This window comes from Prunus avium, chromosome 6 (genome assembly GCF_965620075.1).
Source record: "Prunus avium chromosome 6, drPruAviu1.hap1.1, whole genome shotgun sequence".
NCBI classification, from domain to species: Eukaryota; Viridiplantae; Streptophyta; class Magnoliopsida; order Rosales; family Rosaceae; genus Prunus; species Prunus avium.
The window spans coordinates 11,121,795-11,148,431 of NC_142289.1; the positions used below are offsets into that span (position 1 = coordinate 11,121,795).

Consider the following 26,637-nt stretch of genomic DNA (forward strand, 5'->3'; position numbering starts at 1 on the left):
AATATTATTAGTTTGTAATTAAGCAATTTGTTTGCATGGGTAATAAATTAATGAATGATTAAGAACTTGCATAAATTGATTGGTTAGTCATTGATTATAAATTTATGTCCTAATTAGTGAAGAAAATTAACGAATTAGTAGTTATCACAACTCTAAGTCTCTCCTCGTTTTTTGGTCAATAATCTTCAAAGATAGTATTGTTATTTCAAAGTCTTGTTTATAATAACATTTGGATTAAATTATAGTTTATTAAATAATAAATGCAAAGCTAACCAATACAAGTTATTTTAAATTAACACTGAAATTTGAACAAATAATATATAATAAATATTAGAATTTCTGACTCTGCATCCAAAGAACCTTTGACATATTTGGGATTTGCATGCAGCATGCATGACATATATTCGCTTGATTATTCTTTATTGCTAATCAGATTAAAACATCAATATTGCTAGTATGTAATTGAGCAATTTGTAGGATTAATCATTGATGGATTACCAAATCAATAAATATAACCAAGTGTTTGTGCGCGTTGAATGGTGATAGTATTATATGCTTTTGGGTACTAATTAATTTATTAGTAATGTATGTAAGGAAATTGTAGCTCGTTAAAAGTATTTATCTCTACATCCGAGGTATGTGATCTTGTTTGGTTACTTTTATACTGTATCAAAGCATAAGATGGTTTTTTTTATAAATAAATAAAAAAAAGCACAAATATGCAAATTTTATGTTCTTGTTGTGATCCTTGTAAATTGAACGGTTTAGGTAGCACCTTGATGGAAATTCATTAAGAATTATAACGAAGATGTATAATAAAAATTATGAATTTGTTCTCTTTTTACTCTTGCTACTAAGTTGTTTGTTCAATTCAACTTGTAAAAGCATAAAGTGGGGCAATTGTATAGTTTTAGTATAACTGCAAACGAAAGATGCATTCAGATTCAGCCAATTCTCTCTCAAATTACTGCTAACAAAATTTCTTAAGGATATTTTGTTTTAGAAACTTCGAATTAAAACGATCTTCAGTTTTACCGAAATAATAAGAGTTTAGATTCTCGACCCGTGAAGAGAGAGATATAAAAACTTATACATACACGCTGTTACATGTAAATTTCTGAAAGTTTTACGTATTTGAGACCGTATTTCTTCTCCTGGGGCCCACACAAAGTCAAATATAGATAACATAAAAAAAGGCAAATGTAATTTGCCCTAAAAAAAGATGGATTGCAATTTGCATCCGTTGGCAGTTGGCTTTGGTTCGTTAAAAGGAAAGCCCAGGTCAGGCCCCACTCCCTCCATCCATCACGGCAAAAATCACGAGCGCCAAAAACAACGGCTGCGATTCCATCACGAGCAGAAGGAGAAAAAAGAAAACAATAGAATAATGAAGATGTTTTGGGTAGAACCAGAACATATCCAAAACAGAGGAAGAGAAGGTGTATAAATATAGCATATATTCCAATCATCTGTAAGCTGGTAATTGTGGGCATTTGGCTTTCCTTTGGTCCGCCAAGAATAACCAACTCCTAAAGATATCCCATTTTTAAACCCACCTTCCTCTTCCTCTCTCATTTTCCCCTCTGCGTTTTCGTTTCCCTTTCTTCTTCTTCTTCTTCTTCTTCTTCCCTCCCTGCACAACCAAATGTAGTGGAGTCTTTCCTCCTTTTTTCTTCAGAGGCCTTTCTTCTTCTGGTTTAGAGGGTCCCATACTGGATTTCATACTTGTAATTTGGGACACCCAGGAAGCCTAAACCATGTTGGTGGAAGGTAAGCTTATATTTCCCCTTTTTGAATTATGGTGCAAGGTGTTTGATATTTTTGCGGTCTTTCATTGTTATGTTGGTTGCTGAGAAAAATCAAGGAGATGAAGAGGAACATCAAAATGGGACCGTTATTTGAATGGGAAATTTTGTTATATTCAACCTGAAAAAATTAAGAAATAGGCACAAATTTTGTCTTTGTTTTTTCTTTTCCTCTGTTTTCTCATTTATGAGCAACAAAACCCAGAATTTTTCTTTTCTGTTCTTAATGGTTTGGTGGTTTGGCAGAGACCATAGAAGAAACGAAAGGAAACCCAGAAATGGAATCACCAACGGGTCTGAGGAAGATGGAGCCGTGCGAGGACGAGCCATCACCGAGGGGTGTATTGGAAGTCCCTGTTACCGACTCTGACTACAGTAGCAGTAGCTGTGCCTCGTCTTCTTCCGGTGAAAAAACGGCGGGCCAGAGGACGCTGGTGCGAGATATCAGCAATGGGTTGCAATGGAAAGGCAAGGGAATGTTTGATGCCTTGAAGAAGAAGTCAGCTAGGCGATTCTCAACGATTCCCTTGTTGGGTACCAGCTATGAATTGTCGAGGAGAAACTTAAGGAGGAGACTGGCTCGGATTTGGTCGTCCGAGGATGACGAGGAAGGAGCAGATGTTGATGGGATGATAGTTACGAAACCATCGTGGAGGAACTTTGATTTTGCTGAGCTTGCTGCTGCCACTGGCAATTTCAAACCAGGTATAATTTTAAACCTTTTTTTTTCTTCTTCTTTTGTTGTTGCATTTGGGAAAGTCCAGCCACCATTGAATTGATGTCGTTTTTAGCCGACCCTTTTGACAAAAGTTTGTTTGGACGGACGGAGCAGGAAAGCAATTGTGGGACCTGGGCTGCTCCTTGAGTCTTCTTGACCACTAGTGTAGTCCCTTAGATTCAGTTAACTAGGCTTAGGGTTATTGCTGCTAATTGACTTTGTCTTTGGATAGATTCTGATTTTGCTGCTAAAAACGATTTTGTTGGACCCAATTTGTAACTTTTCTAATTTCTGCTTTTTTGACCACTGTTTTGACATCAACAAGTTTTTTTTAAAATATATTTTTTATTTCTGGGGGTTTTAGCTGTGGAAGTTTGATCTGATCACTGTAGCTTTAAAGTATGTTGGTGACTTGTCGGTGAAACTTTTAGTTCCAATCTTGGGTCTTTGTTTGCCACAGGGTATAGGCTCCATCACATGTATGAATATGATCAGCTATAGTCAAAATCCCAGTCCCAAATTCTTTATAGGATGCAAAATGCAGCCACTGACAGATTAATGTTTGCATCCAATTGTTTGATCATCAATTAGAATTTGCTTGGTTTACTTTTTAAGTTATGATTGCATAATACTTGGCAGAGAACTTAGTTGGGAAAGGTGGCCAAGCAGAAGTTTACAAGGGGCTCTTATCCAATGGTCAAATTATAGCTGTAAAGAGGCTAATGAAGAAAGAGAAAGAGAAAGAAAATGAGGATAGAGTTGGTGATTTCTTAGGAGAGCTTGGGATTATTGCACACATAAGCCACCCGAATGCTGCTCGGTTGCTTGGGTTTGGCATCGATGGTGGTTTGCACCTTGTACTCCAATTTTCCCCACATGGCAGCTTAGCTTCTCTACTTTTTGGTATGATATTTATCTTCTGCTTTTCTTAAACTCTGTATTTCCTCCAATGTCATTGTTTGGCTTACAGAGTAAGCACATATTTATTTGGCTGATGAAAGATATTCTGCATACCAGGTTCAGAAGAATCTATGGACTGGAAGGTCAGGTTTAAGGTAGCAGTTGGGATAGCAGAAGGCTTGCGATATCTCCATCACGAATGCCACAGGCGCATTATTCACAGAGACATCAAGGCCTCTAATATCCTACTAACCGAAGATTATGAAGCTCAGGTATTATTGTTGTTCTTCAAGTCTGTTTTTTCATATAATTTGTTCTTAATGGATTTTCTAAACATAGAAGGAGTTCTATTTTACTGTTGCTGCAGATATCTGATTTTGGACTAGCGAAGTGGCTCCCAGAAAAATGGACTCACCATGTTGTATTCCCTATTGAAGGCACATTCGGGTTAGCTTGCAGTTTCAATTATTCATTTGTTATGATTGCTCACTTTCATCTGTCATGGATGTTTGGCCTTATGGATCTTCAAACTGTTTCAGGTACTTGTCTCCAGAGTATTTTATGCACGGGATTGTTGACGAGAAGACGGATGTATTTGCATATGGTGTTTTATTACTGGAGCTCATAACAGGTCGCCGCGCAGTTGATTCAACTCAGCAAAGCCTTGTGATATGGGTATGCATATGTTATGCTATAGCCTAGCATGTTTATGCCCCTTAGCCAAGTCCAGATGGTGGGTTGGAAAAAAGAATTGGCATTAGGATACGTCACAACTCCAACTCCATCTCAATGTACCCAAAAAAACGTAGAAAGTTTATCACTGAACAATCAAACGATGCACAAATTTTTCAAGGGTTAAGTCTGCTTGACTATCTGTAGGCTGCAGGGTTTTGTATTGAACAATTCCGTAGTTATGAGTTTAGATAACATGAACATGTTCCATGAAAGATGATATGAGTGATCATTTTTGTGTTATCCACAGGCGAAACCACTTCTGGATGCTAGTAATGTCAAGGAACTAGCAGATCCTCGGTTAGAAGATGCATTTGATCCAGTGGAGATGAAAAGAGCCATGGTGACAGCTTCAATGTGCATCAGTCATCAATCCACAAAGCGTCCGTACATGAATCGGGTATGAAATCTGTTTCCTGTTTCACATTAATTTCGGTTTCCAAACCAAAAGCTGCAATAGTGACTGATGAAACAAAATTGGTGAGAGTGCAGGTAGTGCAGATACTAAAGGGTGAGGGTGGAATTGTAGATCAGTTGAAACAAAAGTCTTCAGTAGTGAGATCACTCATGTTAGAGGCTTGTGACTTGGAAGATTATACTTGTTCTAACTACTTGAGTGACCTAAATCGCCACCGGCAACTCGTAATGGATCAGTAGTGCTTTGCTTTGCTTTCTCCCTCTGCATTGCTCTTTCTCCTGCAGCCTCTTGTTGTTACTTTGGCAGTGTGAGAGTTTTGGAATTGGTTAGTACCCTCTGGTGTATGAGTTAAGTAGAAGTTCTCACCGGCTTGTGCATTTCCTATATATTTGTAGAGAATACTAGGAAAAGTGGCATTTTGTCATTGTCATGAGTCAGTTTGTTCGGTCCGGCATGTTATGTTGTCAAACAATCAATCAGGAAATTGTATATTTGAACACCACGAACTTAAATTGGTAACCTGACAACATAACATGCCCATGTATCTAGCAAAAGAAAGTTCCTTTTGTTACACTAAGTGTACTCCCATGATGGTTGTATCTATAAATTCACATCATGTAAAACAATTCTGAATCAAGTTCATTGTTTTCTTGATCAATTTGTGACTTCATCTTCCAACAGCAATACAAATAGATTCCACAGAAAATTATTTGCACTGGTTAATTAAGTTTTAAAAAAAAGGAAAAACTAGGGACCAAAAAGAAAATAAAAAGAATCCCTTTTAATTGGAAAAGCACCCTATACATCAAATCAAATCAAATAATCCACAAACACCAATCTCGGAGTTCACCTCCATCTCTGCATCAAACATTATTGTCCTCAGCCAAAATCAACGAACCAGATTCAATCGGATAACGATCAACCTATCATTGATTCAATCGCTACCGTCGATTCCACGAAACCCAGAAAGACTGAAGAAAATGGCGCCTGAGGTGGTGCTACAGCTCGGCCTTCTCATCCTAACCCTAGCAATGTTCTTCGCCATACACAAAATCTCCAGAAAAGCCCTAACCAAGCTCCGAACTAACAACCGAGCCAACCTCCAATCGACCCGCCACTTCGTCCACGGGTCTCACCTCCTGACCCGAGCCCGATCCAATCCTCACAAAGCCCAATCGCAGGCCCATGCCAAAAACGCCTTAACGGAGGCGGAGAAGGCACTGGCTCTCTCCCCCAGAGACCCGGGCCCGCACATTCTCAAAGCCCTAGCTCTCGATCTCTTGGGGCACAAGACCTCGGCGCTGAAATCGTTCGACGTGGCTCTGTCGCCGCCGTGCGTGAAGTCACTCTCGGAGAGGGAGCGTGGGGAGGCACTGGTGAAGAGGGCGAAATTGAAGATCGGGCTGAACCGGAGGCGCCGGGTTGACTCGGCCGTCGAGGACCTGGTGCAAGCGGTCAGGCTGAGTCGAGGCGAGGGAGATGATGTGACGTCGTTCTGTTTGTTGGGTCAGTGCTACGAGTGGAAGGGGATGAAGGAGGAAGCTAGGGAGGCTTTTGAGCGGGCCTTGAGGGCTGAGCCCGGGTCGGTTTTGGCCCGTCAAGGCTTGGATCGGTTAGGATCCTAGATCTGGTAGTTTGTATATGAATTTGGGCTTAAAAGGCCCAAATGTTTTTGTGATAAGCATTATGGTCATTTTAATTTTGATCTATTATAGTCTTTTCTTTTTCTTGCGTATATGGGATTAATATCTTTATTTCAGAAAGTGACCACATTTTGTACTCACCTTTATGAAAATCATTCATCACATGGTTCACATCAGTGAAAAAAACTACTTTAACAATCTTTATCCTTTGACGAGTTTAGGCATTATAAGCACTTTATGAACAAAAGTGCTTCCTACGATAGCATTCTTAAATGAGCTCTTAGCTATACATATTCGGAAATGTTCAATCGAGATTTCGAAATTAGCACTAGTGGTGAGGGACGAGCTTTCGAAATCAGTACTAGTGGTGAGGGAGGGCGAGGCAATTAGCCCTAATGGTGAGGGAGGGTGAGTCAATGAGCTAAAAATTAAGAAAGGTTCAAATTCGATCCTCCTAATAAAATGACGAAGTATTCAGTCCGCCAGATCATTCGACATTGTTTCAGTGCAAAAACCAAAATGTCACCATGGGAGCAGATAAGAACAAGTAACTGAAGACAATGTAGGTTTGGAAAGATATCCAAAAAGAAAGATAAGGAAATTCTTAAAAAGCAGATGGATACACCATTCAACGTTTCCCACCTTAAATACAAAACCCAGCTTCCTACTGTATCCAGAATTTTAGCCTCCAAACAAAAAACCTCTTATGCCTTTCCTAATCCTAAATCCTAAGGTTGAGAGGTGGATTGGAGTGAGGGTCAGATGTTGGTCAGCCGGATAATGTTAGCGGCTAACATATGAAACAACAGCAACTGTTTAGTCCTATCAATTGGATTGGTGGTGAGGCCAAATATAAAACTCAGCTGGCTGCTGCGGCATCATGCTCATCTGAGTTGCAATGTTAGGGGTTAATCCGGATGAATCACAAGCGCCGTAGTAGTTCGGTTGAAATTGCTGGAAGAGGTTGTGATGATAATATGCTGTTGCAGCTGCAGCATCATAAGGAATCCCACACGGTATCGATTGAACTGCTGGCTGCATCGAAGTAAAATTGATGTTGTTGCTGCCGCTGCTGCATTGAGGACGCTGCTGATCATGGTTTACAGATGGTTTCTGCTCTTCAGCTTCAAGTGAGAGCTTTAAGCGCTTCGCTGCCCCACCGACAGGAAGAGAACTCTTTCCAATAGCTTCAACGTCATATCGATTCATCTCAAAATTTGTAACTGCATTAATACCCCTGAACTTTATGGCCGCTATGTCATATGCCTCTGCTGCTTCCTCTTCAGTGGCTGTTAACAACGAAAGGTCATGTCATTATTAAAAACTGCATGATAATTTTCTTCCAAATAAGCATAAAATTTGAATACTATCAGACAAATCCAAGATAAAAACTAACACATCCTAATTACCTAAAAATCTTATGCTTGAATAACAGCAATTAAAATCAACTTGAAGACTTAAATTAGACTCCATTAATCAATATGTCACAATTGCAATGAAATGTGCTAGGTAAAGTTGTTACCAAATGTCCCAAGGTATAGGTCTTTGTTCCCGGCAACACGGCCTATCCTTGCTTGCCATCGGCCTTGTTGATGATGCCTGAAACATCAAATTAAACAATGCATGAGATACACAACTTGTTTATGTAACAAATATAACCATTCAGGGGAAGATAAAAAATGTTGTACACCCAAACTTGACAAGGAATGTTCGAGTAATCTTTTGAATCTAGATGTACTGACCTTGTAACCCCCCGGTAAATAGAAGCTCCCCTCGAAAAACCACTGCTTTTCCTGTAAGTAAAAAATTGGGGAAAACTGTTTAATTAACTGCAAAACAGACAAACACATAACAAGAAGCAAAAGGGGTTTGAGAAAACCTTCTGAGCGACGCAATGAATTCTTGCTTGGTTACATGTTTCATATCTTCCAGTTCTTTGCTGTAAGTTGAAACCTGAGAACGTGAAAATCAATCTGCTAAGTACTATGTTCATGTGTTCAGTGTCAGATTGCTTTACATGCAGACAAAGGGAAAGTCAATAGAATTTATTTTCTCATGTGTATTACTGGAAAGTTGGTAGTTGCAGTAGGACCCCAGTATTTCAGAGCAGCCAAATCATACGCCCTTGCTGCCTTATCTTCCTTGTCATATCCACCTGAAAATTACAGAAGGTTGGTTAATAAAAAAGAAAATTACTTTCAATTTTTGTTTCAAGGAAAAGTAAACTAGTTAGAATCTTACCCAAGTAAACTGTAGAAACAGGATCAGATGTTGAATGACAGCCAGATAAGCAAATCCCACATTTTATGCAAAAAGTAAAATAAGAAATCACCATCAGCAGACATAGCAATCAAAATTTCCAGGTAAGTAGACTAGCATATATTATAATTTATGAAACAAAAAAGAAGCATGTGATTTGCATGTTGATAGCTTAGTCCAATATGGATTGTCCCAATCACCACTTCACTTTTTCTTTTTGGGCTTATTTAAGTTAGAATCCAACATTTATTCAACTCTTTTCTTTTTTTTCTCCCACACAGCACAAGTCATGGGCACAAACTGCATATTAGATTATGAGGTTTCATGTGTGGTGTATGGACTATGGACCAGAATCTAGCTCGCACTTTTACCAGGCTACAGTCCAGGAGAGTCACTATCAACAAGTTTCGGCTAAAATAAAGGAAGCCATGTTTTAAATAATAAAATTAAAAAAATTCAAGTGGGTGGTGCTTTGGTCAAACCCAAACTTGTACAGTGGGATGAAAGCAAAAGCAAAAGTAAAAGCATTTGAGGTCAGAAGATATCAGAGCCATTGAGGTCTGCAAATTCAAGGTGTGAGGAGGGGAGGGTGTAGGTGTGGGTCGCGTCAATTCACGAATGAGTTGTACGTTTTTTACAGAGCGAGTTGAGATGGAAGGAAAAACTTAGGGCAAAGGGCCAGACAACAAAGCAAGGCAAATTAAAAACCCACATGGACAAAATGGCGGCACATCTGATCAAATCAAAACTGATTGAAAGAAAGAAAGAAATAAAGAAATAAAAAACAGAGCAAGAAAGAAGAGAAAACTCATCTAAAAGTACCAATTGTACACAGATACCATCAATCAATCATGTGAGACTAATGAAAAAGGAGGTTCAAGTGTCCCCCACCACCACCAGAAATCCACAGCCCTTCCCCCACATTAATTGGGCTTTCCCTTTGTATTGCATGCAAGCTTCTTTTCAGTGCTACAGTACAATCTCTATGCATTATATGTGTATACATGTACGTAATTATACATGCTTTATACTGTACATAATGCAGAAATTGAAGCAGATATATACATATATATATATATATAGAGAGAGAGAGAGAGTGAGGACCTTGACGCCCTTTCCTGGCCTGACCCTCCCTTCTACAGCTGTTATCCCATAGATGCGCTTCATATCTACCCGTCCACCGGTGTCTGTAGCAAATACAAAGATACAGTCAGAGACTTGTACTGCAGATATGAATACGGCCTTCTTCCAGACAAGAGTGACGACGCATCATACTTTTCAATTAAATTAATCAGTCAAATCCTCAAACACCACAATTTTAACACATTGGGTGGTCAAAATGCCCAATACCCAATACTCTTAATTAATCCAACAAGATGCATGCATTCACATTAAAATAAAAATTAATCTAAACCCATTAAAATTTGAGAAAAATTAATTAATATCGTCTTAGTTTTCACCAAAAACAGCCACCCAAATGGATCATGAACATTAAAATTTGAAGGAAACCCAAAAAAAATAAATTGAAAAATAACAACAAAAATTAATTACCTAGTGACCCCTCTGTAAATTGAAGTCCTCTGGCCAAAAGTATCAGCGATCTTCTTAGAGCCGTCGCTGTCCGCGGGAACTATGGCTTTAGACTGAGAAGAGCTCTGGGTAGTGACCCCAAGCGACAGAGTATTTGTGCCACAGCTAGAGAACCCGCCTCCCAGCTCGTTCCCGTTCGACTCAATAGAATGACCCGGGAACTCGCCGCCAGCGAGCTGAGTCGTACGAGCCATGGACGCCGAGTCGTCCACTTCCGAGCCCGAGTTCGTCGAAAAGGCCTGAAACCCAGTAATCGCCTTGAGATCTTGCTGCTGCTGATGGTCGCCAAAATAGGCCGAGCTCTGGTCGTACATGTGGGTCAGGGATGACGAGTCTTGGGTCTCTGTTTGGCTATCGGAATAGCGCACCATCGATGAAGAATCGCCTAGAAAGTCCTCCAGCTTTGGAATAGGTTGGTGATGGCTCTGTGGATCGATGAAGCTGGTGAGATTGGGTGAATCGGCGTGGCCTTGTTTGCTCTGGTTGTTGTGATCTTCACCGTCTGCAAAAAACACTTGGGACTTGGGGTTCGTCCAGCCTTTGAGAAAAAGAAGAAAAAAAAATTAAAAAACAAAAACTTTGATTATTACGCACATGCAGTTGAGATAAAGCATTTATTTTCAGCTCAAACAAAAACAGAAATTTCTTGTATTTTTCTCCGATTCACCTCCTCTATCAACCAAACAGAAGAGAAGGTTTTGGGATTTTCACGTGACCCAGTAAGATTTGAGTTACCCAAAAAATAGAGAAAGAATATAAATAAACAAACTAAGCTTAAGCTCTGTTTCTAGCTGACTGAGTACATAAGCACAAGTATTTTCTGTGCAATTTTCTCAGCAACCAAACAGAGCATACAGAAAACTCGATTGAAAAAGAGAGAGAGAACCCATTTACCGTTGGCATAGAAGTTATCAAGGAAGTAGTGAGGAGAGGCGGTAGAGGATGTGTCATAGGGAACAAAGGGAGATTCAGACTCAGAGGACCTGAGCATTTCCATGGGAGACATTAAAGAGAAGGATAACCAATTACTCGCTGGAGCCATATTTGTACTTGCTTAAAAAGACGTTTCAGCCTATAGAGGGAACTCTTGTTTTTGTCTGCTTGTAATAAATCTGCAGAAGCAAACATGCACGGATCAGTATCACATTTGGGGAAGGAAAAAAATAAGAGAAATAATTAAATTTTCTCAGGAAACAAACAATGGAAGAAGAAAAAAAAAGAGTGATGTACAAACAAACAACCACTTGAAATAAAAGAAACCAACTTTAATATATTTTTTTTCTCCTCACCCAAACAAAATGAAACTGCCTCAACCGTTACTTAAAGCTAGCTAGCCAGTGGTGCCTAATCTCATCTGGGTTACGATAATCACGAGGTTACGGTGGAATTACTTCAAACACGTTCTGAGCTATCTAGAAGCAAGCTGAGCTCTGAAGTTCGAACAGTATTATTAAGCCAATCAATGCCTTGGAAACACAATGCATGCAAAACCCATTTGGGTTTAGCTCAAAAGCTTCAACTTGAACTGGGTTAGAGAGAGAGAGAGAGAGAGAGAGAGAGGGGATGAAGAAGGAAGAAGATAAAGGAAGAGGAAGGGTTATTATAAAGAAGAGAGAAAAGTGAACAATAAAAAAAGGGAGAGGAGAAGTTGGGGGGAGGACTAAAAAGACTTTTAGGTGAGGGGGCAGAAGAAAATTTGTCTGAAACAAGGTCGCGAAAGATCCGGGCTGGCTGAAATATGAGAATTTGTTAGGGTTTGTTTGTTTTCAGCTCTCTTCTCTTCTCTGCTTAGTCTTTGTTAACTTTATATGACTTTTTTGTTGTTGTTACCAAACTGGCCTTTGCCATCTTATCACTCCTCCAAACACTTGTCTTACATGCAATGCAGCTTTACTTGTTAACTCTCACCCAGATCTGGTCTGCCTGCAACCGCTTCTAGTCTTCCCACCTCCAATTTCAAATTCTTTTTACACCGCCCTTTGGAATTCAATATTTACTTTTCTATTAAACTTGTTTTTTTTTTTTCAACATTAACTACAACCAAGTTCTAACCACCATTTTGGCACCCAGGATTCACTCATACATTCTAGTACTATGTTGGCGTTTCGAACTAGCGTAATGGATTTAGGAACTTTTAGAATTGGCGTAACTTGAAGGGTTCAAAAATACTTCAAGTGTAGCATTGATTACGGTTTTTATTTTATTTTTGCATACTTCTAATTTGCGAGTATAATTAGAAAACTAAACAAAATTTGTTTCAATTCATGCACAAACTAAACATGGAAAATGAGGTAAAATGGTATTTTCTAATTACTTTTCTAGAATTACCAAACATAGGAAATGAACCTTTACTTGAGACTGGAGATGAATATTGATTTCTCGTCAATTTATTTTCGTAAACCAAAATGTCATAAGAGATTATGAGTTGTCGATTTAGGGCTTCTTGGCCAACATAAACTCATGATTGTTCTAATGCCTCTATTTTGGGTCATTTTGAACTCATAATTAATTATGACCCAATTTTTTTGTCTAATGGCGATTTTTATATTGAATAGATTATTTTTAAAATTTGGAAATTTTTAATTTTCCCTCTCATACATACCTGATAAAAAAGTGAAACTAAAAAATTTACTCATTGTAAAAATAAAAAATTTGGCATTTCATCTTTCATGCCATAATTTAAAAACCCCCGACTGTTGTTCTCAATTTTTGAAGCATATTCAAAAGAGATATTAAATTCCCACATGGATATAAAATAACAAAAATTGAGGATTTACATATATTTCAATCAAGTACTCAAATCCTATATGGATTTGAAAATTGGGAGAGATATGTCAAAAATAACATCTCATAAGAGCATCTCCAACCGATATGTCAAAAGTGCCACATAGACATTTAACAGCTAGAAATAACATCTCACACACTCCAACCGATGTGTCAAAGCTAATGTGGAATGAAGGTTGAAGATTGAGATGTTATTTTTGACATCCCAAAAGCAAGATGTCAAATGAATATTTTATTCTTTTTTCTTTTCTATTCTTTTTAATTAAAAATACATCAACACTAAAATGTAATAAAATAATAATTTAATTTGACATATCGGGTGGAGTGTAAAGCTGTGTAAGATGTCAAATTGCCACATCAGCCATCAAATTTAAATTTGATGTTTGGTATTTGACATCTCCCTTGGAGATGCTCTAAAGTTTGACGTCAAATATTATTTTAATATTTTTTCAATCATAGACCCCATTATTATTTATTCTCTTTTGAAGTTTTTATGCATCATATACGCTTCATTTACTTTTGAAAATATAATAAAGTAATATGATATTTGGTATTTCGAGTTGAGTTAAATTTTTTACCAAGTGTCAAATTACCACATAAACCATCACATTCAAATTTAACATTTGACACTTGACGTCTCCCTTAAATATGCTCTTTGATAAATTTGGCATCTTTGATAAATTTAGCTAACATGTACAAGTGTTTTCGACTTGCCCCATATTGAGGTAATTTGCTGATTTCCACTACCAAGCGACATTTGACCAATGTATGGCCCCATATTGAAGACTGATGCTTACTTTTGTTTTGTACTTAACATTCACCTCTTGTGTTTATCTTATTGTGATTTTATTTTGTATTTTGGTTGGAAATATTTTATTGTACTTCGTGTAAATTGCAAATTGGGCAGTTAAAGACTAATGTCATCTCTAATACGCACTATTCACCTATAAAAAATTAAATATAATAAACCTCTCCAAGTACAAGATTATTTATAACTGAATTGTAAAGAATTACATATACATAATTCCATTATAACTAATATGCTTATAAAATCAAAGAAACATGAAACTAACTAAATTAAAACGGATTTTCATGGCAAAATTCGTCATCCGAGTGACCCAATTATGTTAGATTTTAAATTTTAAGATAAAATCCAATTCATCAAATTCATTGAAACTGCTCCAATTTGATTAAGATTGTATTCAGGGCCAGTTTGCGACTGCTATCACTTTTAAAGAAAATTAGTTGTAAAGTGAAGTAGTTCCATGTTTGGTAAACAATATTTTTAAAGTGCTTTTAGTACAAAAAATAGTGTCAAAACCGTTTGGTAAATTTTAATATGAAACTGTTTTAACTGTGAATGATGTCTAAAATATACATGATGTTGAAAGTGTTATGCGCTAATCATGTGGTGGTGGTAGTGGAGGTGGTGGTGAAAGAGATGTAGGTGAAGGTGGTGGTGAAAGAGGTGGTGGAGGAGGAGGAGGAGGTGGTGGTGGTGGTGGTGGTGATGGATGTGGAGGTGGAGGTGGTGTCATTTTTAAAAATTAATGATGGTATTTTGGGAATTAAAAAATTCATTGAAGACTCATCTCTGCTTCGTTTAAAAGCAATTTTGAAACTACTCAAATTGATTAGGATTGTATTGAACAAGTCGATTTAGGGACTCAATAACAAACATTTCATTTTCTGTTGATTTTCATGATCATGAATAAAGATATTACCCTAAATGTGAGGTTATTTCATTTTTCCTTTCTAAGGATAAAAGAAAGCAAACAAAGGCAAACTAAGCCAAGGGGAAAAACACTTTTACGAGTTTGAACCCCCTCTTTAATTGGTCAAAGAAGAAACAATGCAGTCTTCTGTACAAATATAGGCCGCGGATAAGCACTTTTTCTGCTGTGAAAAGTACCAAACAAGGCCAGGAAAAGCTTTTGGGTTTCGGCTGGAAATAAAAAACAAGTGCGAGACCAGCAACCGAGAATACCGGAAACAGTAAGCCCGATCATCAGGGTTTTTTTCTTTGCCCGGCGAAATTAATTGAAGGGCGCTCTCTCTCTCTCTCTCCACCCCAGCTTTTAAGGCAAGTGATTTTGGCAAAATTTGTATAAAGCAGTGTCTGCATATATGTTCCTCGTATGCTACCCGTATCTAGCTAGACCACCAAAACCTATCATATTTAGTTAGTAAATCTATCTCAAGAATCTAATATTTATTTGTTTACAAATGATTTTGTTTTTGGTTTTTAATTGCTTTTGATTTTTGTTATTGTTTTTTGTTTTAATCTCTTGGTAAAATAGGCAGAGGAAGTGGGTTATGTTGTGTGCAGTGGCAACATGTTTAGGATTTTATGCGCATAGGGTTCATAGTAAGTTAGTAATTCAAGGTAAAATACTCAAATCACGCTAGATGGATTTTTTATATAACGTTCATCTTTAAAAAAATTCAGGCAAATAATTATTCATTATGTTTTTCTTTTTGGTTACTAGCTAGATGTCTCTATAAAAATAATCATACAAACCAATAGAACATAAAGTCATTTACTCATTCAGTTATTCCGAGATAAATAAATAAACAAACATTGTGTATCAAATAAATATAGACATAATCACGATAATAATCAAGACTACACGACCATTAACTAGATATCGAACTCATCACAAATATATATTGTCATCGTCATTTATGTGAGTCGAACCGACATCTCCTCTAACGAAGTAGAGATATATATCATCTGAATCAAATGAGACCATACTACCAACACTATTGTCCTTAATTAATACTTTTCTTAAAATAAGAGTATCCTTGTAAGAGAATGAGAGTGTATACTTTCTTGTTTGACTGTTTTTTTTAAGGTCTTGCCCGACGAGGTATAAGCTTACTGTCTTTCTCTTTGTTTTGCTAAGCGAAGACTAAGTACAGTAGCCATATAAAATCTATCTCTAGGGAGCTATCTATGGCTAGAGTTGCAAATGAAACCGATTTACGCATGCATGAAGACTTTGACCAGAAAAATACAAAACGACACACGTAGAGTTGGGCTACTTTGTTGGGCACTTGGAGGCCACCAGCTAACCCTACCTACGCAAGCAAAATGGCAAAGTATAGGTTTTGACGTTTCTCTTTCATTTTGTTTGTAATCAACTGGGGCCCTGCTTTGCTGCTGATTTTGCATGAGACGTTGTCTCTCTCTGCGTTCATTAATTCGTTGAGAGAGAGAGAGAGAGAGAGAGAGTACCTGAACTGAAAGGGACACACCATGACCATGCTTGCTTTGCTTCTCGACTGTTAAGAAATATAAATGATATATTCTTTTCGTTTTCAGGCATGCATGTACAATGTTTGGCTGCTTCCAATTGTAACAGACAATGCAACCGTGCAACTTGCTTCTATAATATTGACGTGGGAGCACAATTTATTTATGTTGAAAACGGTCTCTAATTATATTGCACTTACTTGCATCCCTGTCTTGTTCTGTTAATTAAATAATTAGCAACCACAGATATTTCTTGGGTTGTAATTAACTACTAGCAATAAGAACTAAGATTCTATGATGTAGACATTTAGAAAGATAATTTAGGTTCAAGTGGCCTTTGGCACTCTTCCAATACTAGGACCAACAAAGTTCTGGAAGGTTAAATGTACAATTTAAAATTATAGGTTGCTCTTCAATCTTTGAATTGGTAAAGTGTGACTTTCATTAAGGACCGGTGTACTAATTTGAGTATGGATAAGTCAGGAAGGGGTTAGTAGATTGATATGTAACAGTTGGTCAACCCTATTAGGTTTCTTCCGAGATAGTTTGAGACTGCTTTTGTAGGAAGCACTTATGTTTTTAAACATTTTTATTATAATAATGTTGAAATTTTTATTATAGATTCAAGTGCTTATTAAAAAAAACACTTGGAATTAATTTCTAAATAAGCACCTAGCATATGCTTCTTCAAAGAGCGATTTTATGACCCATAAGTACTTATATAAGTTTTTCTGCTAAACAACTATCAGTCCAAAACAAAAGTTTCGTGTTTCTAACCCTTAAAACCTTGTATGTTATTGAAAAAAAGCCAAAATTAGGTTTACATTTAGGATAATACTAGACAACCCAAATTTTTCTCCCAACCCACGTCACATTCTCACACTAGAGTAGGTTTGGGCACGACTCGGTCCAGATGATTTTTCGGCCGAAATGAGTACCTACCCGAGCACGTCGAAAATGGAAATACATAAACACTTAGCCATATCATAAGGCTCTACTGACTCTATGGTGAGTTCAACAAAAAAATGCCACAAGTTGAAGGGTGTATGTATGTGCTTACAAATTAGTCTACCTTGTTATGCCGTACGCTTTTGTTTAATCAATCAAGTATATGTATAAAGTTGTAAAATACTTAAAATTGCGGCTAACTGTTAAAGTTCCTTATACGGGTCAAGAAATGGGGGAGAACCCAAAAAATTCATGTGTTGAAATGGGGGAGAACCCGAAGGTCAACATTATCGCCTATTTGGTTGACCATTGCTTCCATCCATTGAACTATTTGAGGAGCTTAGAAGTCTCCACCGCCCCACCGCCACGGCCATCTCTTCAAGGGGTTGCTCACAAAATGCCACCTCTTCAAGAAGCAAGTATCTCTCTCAATAATATATTGACCTCAAAAAGCAATACATTCATAAAGTTATATAGAAGATGATGGCAATTCTAAATTCTAAATAAATAAAAATAAATGGGCAAAAAAAAAAGAAAAAAAAAGGGATAAGATTTGGGGCCAGCTTGACAATATTAAATTAGTCAGAAAATATTTGAGATCGAATTTGTCCCATAAGAAGCAGTCAGCAATTTGGCTCCAAAGCAAAGCTTAGCAGACCAAGTTGCAATATTTGTTTACAATTTATATGCATGCTTTGTTCATCCTTTTGAAACGGCATGTTACATCACACGTGGTGCACCAGACAAAAGGAATGTGAAATCCCCAAATATATAAACAAAGTTTGCATTTGCATATTTGCATTTGCATGCACTTAAAGTACACGTCTCTCTCCCAATCCAATCTACTCTTGCATTGTTCTTCTCTATATACAAATAAAAAAGTGTCGTCTTAGTAGAATAAAACCATGCTATGCTATCTATCCTGCACCCCTCCATCTCAACCATGAACATTGACTAGTGTCTCTATACTTAATGGGCGTTTTGATCTTCGGCTACGAAGTAGCCTACCCTCTGTAAATGTTGAGAAAGTATTAAAGATTCTATATTCTTGGCCCCCAAATAATAAATCTGTACTTTTGGCATCTTCTATAAATGAAAGTTAGCTCCGGCATAATACACATGTGATAATCTTACTTATTTAAAATAAATGAGCTTTAGAGTAGGTTTAAAATTTAAATAAACAACAAATTGTCACATCATTTAGCGATTAAAATTCTCTGAGTAGACTCTATTTTATAAAAGAAAGTCTCGTATTTGATTCATAAAAATGTAATAACGATTAAAAGTAGTTATTCAATGTGAATATTCTATTTTTTTTTATCAAAAGAATTTTAGTGAATGAATCTTGCTCCATAGCATATAAGCATATATGACTTTAACTTGTACTATGTTGCAAATAATTGAATTGCAAATAATTGAATTGAATGGTGATGATGATGATGATCATCGTTCTTATCTGAGCTAGGCTCCCCCTTTCCTTTATTAAAGATTAAAGATCCTTGATAGACTCGTGTAATCACTACTTTTGACCTTTGACCCAAAAAGCACGTGCGCCGTGGCATCTTTTCCTTCAAAATATATCTCGGTGATTTCGGTGACGCACGTGCATTCCCCTGTACCCAACCCCGACAAGCTTCTATTAACTTAACATAATCATGCCTTAAATGTTAAAACTCTCTTTTTCAATTTTCACTGACAAAATCCCATTTACTTTTTTAAAATTTATTTTTAATTCGAGTATTTTTTGGATTTAATAAGAGCCCAATTGCTGTATTAAACTTCCACGTTGATCGGGCGGGTGTCTAAATAAATTTTTGTTTATTGGGTCTCTGTTGAATCTTTTCCAAGTTTCTTACAATGATCAGAATGAATGGCGCCTAAATTACACATGATGTAAGACCAAGTTATGATGAGATTTCCATCCTTTTTTTCTTTCTTTTTCCCTTCTGAGGATGTAATCATATTCCAACACTTTAGAATGACACCAAAAATCATATCATACCAATTTACTAGCATCTTCAGTTAGAACTACTTTTGGACAGTGATACTTTGCCTTTTGATTTGTTTGAATTATTATGTTTTCTGTCATTCATAGAATTTGTTGGAATTATTAGGTTTTCTATTAGTCATAGGAGATAGATACTACTGTGGCGTTATCCTGAGCTAATCATCCATTGCCATGTACTTTAACTTTCCGATATGACAATGCGTGATAGGTTTGGGATATCGCTACAGTGAAATCTCCGTTGTATGTAAATTCTTCTCATAGAGGAGAGATTTGAATTTGAATTTGAATTTTTTTTCAATATCGGAAAAGACAAATATTATTAGATTAAAATGTTATTGATAACGCATTTAAAGTTGTCATACTTTGAATATGAGTGATTAATAATGTGGATACTTACTTAAACATATGTGTGTTCTAAATTGACATATTAGCTTGTTAATTTAGATATCTCCATTTCCAATAAACTCTTCTTTTTTTTAGCTGGGGCGGCACACATCTGTTAAAAGATAACAAATGGAAATGAAAAGAAGACACTCGCCTAATCTCCAACGACGTAGTCCGATTTTTATACTAGTTATTCATCTTTCTTCAATAATGTTATTAAAAGAAGTTGTATTCATTAATTCTGTATACATAAAAGAAGTTTAGAACTTAGGACCAAAAAGAGTTATGCCTAATAGAGAAAGAAGTAGGAAGAATTAATGAATACAGAATGATTTTAATTTTCTGATTCATACATGGTCTCAGCTTACTTTCTGGACCAAAGGAAGAGAATTAAAAATCCATGACAAAAACTGATCCCATTCCCATGCTCGGAATTTATAGTATGTCTGGCTTGGCAGGCAAATCCAGGCCTAGAAGTACTTTTACAACATGTATATTGGGATTGGGTTTTTAGACTGCTTTGAAATTTGGTGGATAATCATAACCTGTTCTTGAATATTTCTTGCAACCTGCAAGCACACCATGAATGAACTCAGGCCCAGTGACCAGTAGAAGAAAGGCAGAAATGTCACTGGGTCAAGGCAGGCCTTAGCTACCAGCCTGACTCTAATGAAAATTTACTTCATCAAAGCCCATTGGCCAAGTAGAAAAGTGGGCCATTGAACATGAATATCAACGTTTAGATCATTAATATGAGCTGACAGAATTTGTTTATGAACTGATATATCAGGACACGTGTTTGTGACTTGCTTCTTAAAATTAAATTAGGTTGACAGTGAGGTTCAAATTAAATTAGATTGGACTGAGCTTGATTTATAAGGCTGGTGTGATGTGACTAATATCACTTAATTTGTTTGTCTTTGCCAGTTGTTAACAACAGTATTCAGGTACCTGAGGTTATGTGTTCAAACACCTCTTTTTCAATTTCCTTTGTATAAAAATAAAAAAAAAACTCATTTGTCTTTTAGACTATACTGTCTTACTTAAGTTTGTTGCATTAGGCTGGGCTATGCCTTTATAAATTGGTAACTTAAAAAAAAAAAAAAAATCGTAGATTTAGTCATTCTTGTAAATTATTAATTGTTTTTACTTGGTCCCTCCCTCTCTATTGGGTCTTGCTAGTCTTTTGAGGATTCTCTCTCGGAGCATTTGGAATCCTCATCGTGCTTAGTCCGTAGTTCTCTTTTTTGAGGGCTGATGACGTGTTCAAGCTTCACCTACTCATATCTGAGGCATCATGCCTCCTTCCCTGTTTGCATCCCCAAATCTTCACCATACCTTTCCCCTCAGAGATATCCTTTGGCTATCCCTCGATTGGTTGTTGTTATCTTCTAGGTGCGTCAATTTCGAATCTGGTGAAGCTAGGGTCCCTCACTCTTCCATCTCGACCTAGGAGCGTCTCTTGGATATTGTGGCTAATCCGAAATGCGATCTCTCCCGTAAATCTTGGAAGTTGTGTAGAGCCACGGCAGTGCTACGGCTTGGGTGCTTGCACCACCTCCTTCCTATTTCATGGTTCCGGTTCTCTAAGATTTTGATGGATTTGAGTGGATTTGGTTATGGTGGTGGATCTGTGGCTGACAAGTTTATCTGTTGTTTGTTGTTCAATTGGGTATTTTGCTGTTTTATTTCAATTTGTGTTGTAATTTTTATTTTTTGTTTATTTGTTGGTATCACCATCTGGGACAATCTTGGTGTTCTTGTTCATGTGATATCACATATTAGTTGTTCTTTTGTGCTTCCTTACTAGGTTGCTTGTTTGTAATTCTGTGTTCTCCCCGTTTTAGGTGAGGTTCCTGTTTTATTAAATATCAACTTTCGACCAAAAAAAAGAAAGATACTAGAACAATATATGTGATGAATTTGATATCTAATTATTAATAGTTTTGTCGTGTTGATATAGCTTTTGTTATGAGTGTGCTATTTTATTGTGACAACATGGTCATAAACATTCTATAATTTCTTAAGAAAGAAAACAAAAAGAACAAAAGAAAACTAGAAACATTTGGTTGAGCGACGCAGAAACACCAACGTATGACAAGATATGCATGGTATCTCCCAACCATTTAATGTATATGAGCACATCATCACTAAAACTTCCCGTGTCGGGCCATTCAAGTTGTATTTCATATGGAAGCACACCATGTATTCCCGTGGCGGACTATGTTACAACAAAATATTATCTTTTGAAGACTGGTGTTTTTTGTTTTGTTTTTGATCGAAACGAAAGACGAGTCATTAATTCAGACTGAGACATATTGTTAGAAATAAAAATAATACTTAGCATCAGATAAGAAGTCTTTGTTAAAAGTTCTTTTCAAAAGACAGACAACGCGGTAATCTACTTGGTGCTTAAGCTGACACGCAATCATCAGTCTAGCAACACACAATTGTCCTTAATTGGTCTGCTACGTATAATGATCGGATTATGAAGAAGAGTTTTTATGCAATATGACGATGTCATTGTAGCACTATTATTATACCAGAAAATTATAACACATAATAATATGTAATTGATTTAAAATATCGTCACAGTAACATCATGATAAATGCCATAAGTTTCTTCTCCAAATTATGCCCCAAAACCTCATTTTAATCCGTCAGAGTCACAGAAGTCTCACAGTCAAGTCCTAAAAATAGCTTTCCAGTCACATGGGCTTTTGTCTCCTTCTATGACATCCATATTCAACTCAGCTTAGGAGGGCCTACCTACGTAGATTTCCAGAAAGATACCAAGAAAGATTCCCGAAAAATCGTATCATTGAAAATGGAGGACCAAACCTTGCCACGCTTACCGTAGAGAAAATTCCAAGACTAGGCCGTCCTATTGACAGAGAAATTAGAAGCATACCAAGAATATTCAGTATCAAATATGATCTAACTTACCCAAGTCTCTCTTTGAAATCACATCTCACAAAGTTTGAACAAGAATTCAAGTGAGATTTTAATTTATTGTTGTTTAGCTTTGCAGCAGGTGAATTAAGCTGTGTTTCAATAAGCCAATTGAAAATGGAAGCTCAAGAAGAGAAGGTTTATGTTGCACTTGGGGATGAGCTGCAAGATGGATATAAGACCTTGGAGTGGACATTGAGGAGGTGGAAATCTCAGCCCATTTCCATTGTCATTCTCCATGTAACCTACACACTTTCAGGAAAGGATTACGTTTACACCCCATGTAAGTTACAGAATTGAATTTCAATTTCCATGTTTTTTGTAAGTCAAATTCACCTTGCGTTTTACTTGTTTTTTGTTCTTGTTTTTTTTTTAAAATTTAAAATTATTTTAAATTAATTTTAAATTTTTTGCAGTTGGGAAGCTCCCTGCAAGTTCTGTAAGCGATGAGAAGTTGAAAATTCTAAGGAAGTATGAGCAAGAAAAGATTGACAAAATCCTTTCCAAGTATATAGCTTTCTGTGGCAAGGTGTGTGGTATAATGAGGAGAAATAGGACCAACATGCATACGGATCTTTCTGGTGTTTCTTCGTTTTTTTTAATTTTTAATTTGATTAATTTTCATTTTGTTCATAGGTAAAAGCTGAGATACTTAATGTGGAGAAATATGATGAACCTATTCATAAGCTCATCCTGGATTTGATTTCGGGGCTTCATATAACGAAATTGGTCATTGGATTTGCTTTCATCAAATCATCATCATGGTATGCAAAAGCTGAATTCTCAATCTTTTTAATTTAGTCATAATATGTGGTTTAAAATTGTTACTTAGATGCATCTTTGTGATTTAATTTCAATATTCATTTTGCTTCTCTCCCAAGTATAGGAAAGCAAAGACAGCAATCGGTGTATCATTTTACATCCATGAGCACAAGGCTGAGTCCTGTGACTTATTCATAATATGCGGGGGGAAAGAGGTCTTTCTGAGAGGAGCAAATGATCAGAGAATCATGGAGGATGATAAAGGAGTGATGGTTGCAAAGCTGAAAGACAAGGTCTGCTTCAAATTTTTTATAGAAAAGATGTTCCTGGAAAATCGTCGCAGCCCATTTGCTTCATCAGCAAGAAAGGACTCATCCAGCATGCAAAACCACTGGGAAAATTGTGTTCAGGAAATTGAAATTTACTACCAAAAGTTGTGTTCAAATTTGGATGGAGAAGAAGATTATGAGCCGGAAACTGGTACTTCTCAGCAGCCTAGTCCAACAGAGGCCATAATGCTGGAAATTAATGCCAACCCTAATATGGTAAGACAAAGATGAGTTTCAAATTTCTATAGAAACAAGAAAAATATTTAAATGACTTTCTAACTGATGCATGACAAAAATTTGGTACACTTTCAGAGCCTTGCAGAAAGAATCGAGTCTCTTAGAAAAAAAATAAGTGAAACTCATGAGAGAATACGACTGAAGAAAAAAGAAACCAGGGCAAATGTCGAAAGGCATGCAAACGCAGAGCGAGCCATTTGTTTATGCGAGCGCCGGGTAATGTATACAACGAGGAATACTTTTTTAAGATGATTATTTGATTAGTTATGTTGTAAGATGTGTTTTATGACAGCATATTTGGACATAATTCAGCTGTCTTGATTCAAAATCTGACAACATAACACGTCAAACTGTAAAAAGCTCGATTTTGTTAACTTATTCCTTGATTTCCATTTTAACCCATTGGGGTTTTGTAGGCTCAAGAGTTAGAGGTTCAAATTAAAGAAGAGGCTGGAAATCGAACAGAGTTGAACAAAAAATTAAACACAGAAAAAGAACAACTCAATGAAGTAATAAACGACATTGAAGAAAGCAAGAACAGGATAAAGTCAGTCATAGAGCTTCAATCTGAGCTTTCACACAAGCTCCATCTTTCCAAAATGGCAAAATCACAAGCGGAGGCCCAGCTACAGAATGAAGTGGTTAAACGTGCAGAAATGGTGAGAGAGATTGAAGTACTGCGGTGCGGAAGAGATGTTTTTCGACGGAGGAGTGAGTTCTGTAGAGAAAAAGATGGCATAGGAATGGCAGCAAGGTTGAGTGAATTGAGCTGCTGTCTTAGGGAGTACACAGAGGAGGAGATCAAACTGGCCACTGATGATTTTTCAGAGCTTTTTAGATTGAAATCGGGAAGTGATTTGAGCAGTGTTTATAAAGGGCGTATCAACCATGTCACAGTTGCTGTCAAAGTTCTTAACCAGGCTAATGGACTGTCCCAAGAAGATTTTCAAGCTAAGGTAAACAATAAAAAATGCTAACTGTGTACTTATTTGTTTCCTCAATTATTTGGAAAAAATTCTCTTGCTAAACTAATGTTATCTGATAAATGTTTTGCTGTCCGACTTTAGATCGCACGTTAAGAAATAACATGATTAATTTTGTAGACTTACAATCTAACAAAACAATCCGACAAGATTTTAAAGCGATTTTAAAAGAAGCTATATAAATTGTTTGTCCATAACCAAGTTTGCCCTGTGCTTCATTAATTATTGAATAGGTTTAAGAAGAATGGCATAATTTTCAATCTAACAAAAAGTTCTACGTATGTGTAGGTGAAGCTCATCAGCAACATTAGACATCCTCATCTCCTTGCCATGATGGGCTACTGCTCCCAGCCAAGCTGCATTGTCTTTGAGTACATGCACAACGGCAGCTTGCGGGATATCTTATTTTCCACCAAGGGAAAAGGCAATCGGGCCACGGCCCTCTGGTGGCACGATCGAGTCCGCATTGCGGCCGAGGTTTGCTCGGCGGTGTGCTACCTCCATACGGCTCTGCCCAAACCCATTGTTCACGGTCACCTCAGCCCATCCAACATCCTCCTCGACCGCAACCTTGTTGCCAAAGTCAGTGGGCTTGGGCCCAACCAATACAACTACGACGAAAGCCAAGTTGGATGGGACATACGGGCTTTTGGGGTTTTGACTCTCAATCTTCTTACTGGAAGCAATTGGATTGACGAGGATATGCTCATGGACACGGCAGGCCTGGTCCGGGTTTTAGACGACAAGGCTGGCCCATGGCCATTGGATTTGGCAGAGGGACTTGTGGGCTTGGTGCTAACGTGTTTGTCCATAAACAATGGACCCAATAAGGGTTTAAAAATGGTGACAATAATGGAAGAGCTTGAAGAAATCAGAAAAAAGGGTGACGCTCTAGTAGCAACAGGAGGATATGGTTGTGTAGATGGAGGAGACGTCTCCATTGATGTCCCACGTGTTTTCCTCTGCCCCATATTTCAGGTAAGATGAATAAATAACCATTTAAGAAATCTTCGACTTTGCAACGGATTTGTAGCTCAAATAGTAAAAAAACATTTATTTTTACATCGAGATTCTAGGTTCGATTTCCCCTCTCCCCAATATTTGATTGTCTAAATTTTTGTTTTTGCACTTTTATTTATTTATTTATTGAGTTTTTTCTTTGTTTGTGCAAAAGATTAACATAATCATGGGTTGTTTTTATTTTTTGGGGGCAGGAAGTGATGAAGGATCCACATGTAGCAGCAGATGGATTTTCATATGAGCGAGAAGCCATTGCAGAATGGTTGCGAATAGGGCGTGATACGTCTCCAATGACAAATTTGAAACTTGACCACAAGATTCTAGTCCCTAATCACAACCTTCGTTCTCTTGCTCAAGACTGGCATGACAAGAGATCACTTTCATATCCATAATAGTGAAATTAATTGCAGCTCAATGTATACGATTTCTTTATTGCTTTGGTTGTGTAAACAAATTCTTTTGCATGGAAAGGTTTTTAAGTCAAGTGGTTAAGAATATTTATTTTTACACAGGAGGTTATGAGTTTGATTCCTCAATCTCCCTCCTCCATACTGGAAAGAGAAAATGTAATTCTTTTTTGCATAACTTTGAATAAACCAAAAAACAAAAATTCTAGACCCTAAAGTATCTGCTAGTTTACAAAAGAACTAGAGTCACCAATAGACTCTGTTTGTTACAAAAGCACTTTCTCATAAACAAAAACGCTTCTAACATCATTTTGTGGTAAACTGAAAATTACTTATAGGTCATAAAAGTGCTTTGTGAAGAAGCCGATCGTTTAATAAATTTTTTGATGTGCTTATAATAAAATTGTTTTTGACAAAAGCACTTACGAGCAAAAGTGTTTTCTCCATAAACAATCCCAAACATGTTCTTATTCTCAGTTTCCCACTTTTATTGCTAAAGGAT

The 26,637-nt window shown here is 37.0% G+C and overlaps 4 protein-coding genes across 4 annotated transcripts; 3 read left to right on the plus strand and 1 right to left on the minus strand.

Moving 5' to 3' along the window:
- The first annotated feature begins 1,421 nt into the window (after positions 1 to 1,421).
- LOC110771059 (Protein kinase superfamily protein) lies at positions 1,422 to 5,231 on the plus strand. The gene is made up of 8 exons (XM_088254791.1): positions 1,422 to 1,770; positions 2,052 to 2,510; positions 3,163 to 3,426; positions 3,541 to 3,695; positions 3,791 to 3,870; positions 3,963 to 4,098; positions 4,406 to 4,555; positions 4,648 to 5,231. The coding sequence occupies exons 1-8, from the start codon at positions 1,758 to 1,760 to the stop codon at positions 4,810 to 4,812; spliced, it is 1,422 nt and encodes a 473-aa protein (XP_088110917.1). The 5' UTR covers positions 1,422 to 1,757; the 3' UTR covers positions 4,813 to 5,231.
- Positions 5,232 to 5,363: 132 nt separating this feature from the next.
- On the plus strand, positions 5,364 to 6,308 carry LOC110771060 (Tetratricopeptide repeat (TPR)-like superfamily protein). Its single transcript, XM_021975294.2, has one exon. The coding sequence runs from the start codon at positions 5,554 to 5,556 to the stop codon at positions 6,196 to 6,198; it is 645 nt and encodes a 214-aa protein (XP_021830986.1). The 5' UTR covers positions 5,364 to 5,553; the 3' UTR covers positions 6,199 to 6,308.
- A 483-nt stretch (positions 6,309 to 6,791) lies between these two features.
- On the minus strand, positions 6,792 to 11,619 carry AIL7 (AINTEGUMENTA-like 7). Its single transcript, XM_088254790.1, has 10 exons — positions 11,355 to 11,619; positions 10,960 to 11,177; positions 10,027 to 10,603; positions 9,580 to 9,662; positions 8,458 to 8,466; positions 8,283 to 8,371; positions 8,096 to 8,169; positions 7,959 to 8,009; positions 7,739 to 7,815; positions 6,792 to 7,505 (listed from the first exon to the last, which is right to left on the minus strand). Exons 2-10 carry the CDS (start codon positions 11,105 to 11,107, stop codon positions 7,042 to 7,044), a joined length of 1,572 nt encoding a protein of 523 aa, XP_088110916.1. The 5' UTR covers positions 11,108 to 11,177; positions 11,355 to 11,619; the 3' UTR covers positions 6,792 to 7,041.
- Positions 11,620 to 22,220: 10,601 nt separating this feature from the next.
- LOC110744243 (putative U-box domain-containing protein 50) lies at positions 22,221 to 26,223 on the plus strand. Its single transcript, XM_021944207.2, has 8 exons — positions 22,221 to 22,680; positions 22,814 to 22,926; positions 23,034 to 23,161; positions 23,284 to 23,704; positions 23,801 to 23,941; positions 24,142 to 24,681; positions 24,997 to 25,686; positions 25,923 to 26,223. Exons 1-8 carry the CDS (start codon positions 22,515 to 22,517, stop codon positions 26,118 to 26,120), a joined length of 2,397 nt encoding a protein of 798 aa, XP_021799899.2. The 5' UTR covers positions 22,221 to 22,514; the 3' UTR covers positions 26,121 to 26,223.
- Positions 26,224 to 26,637: the final 414 nt, after the last annotated feature.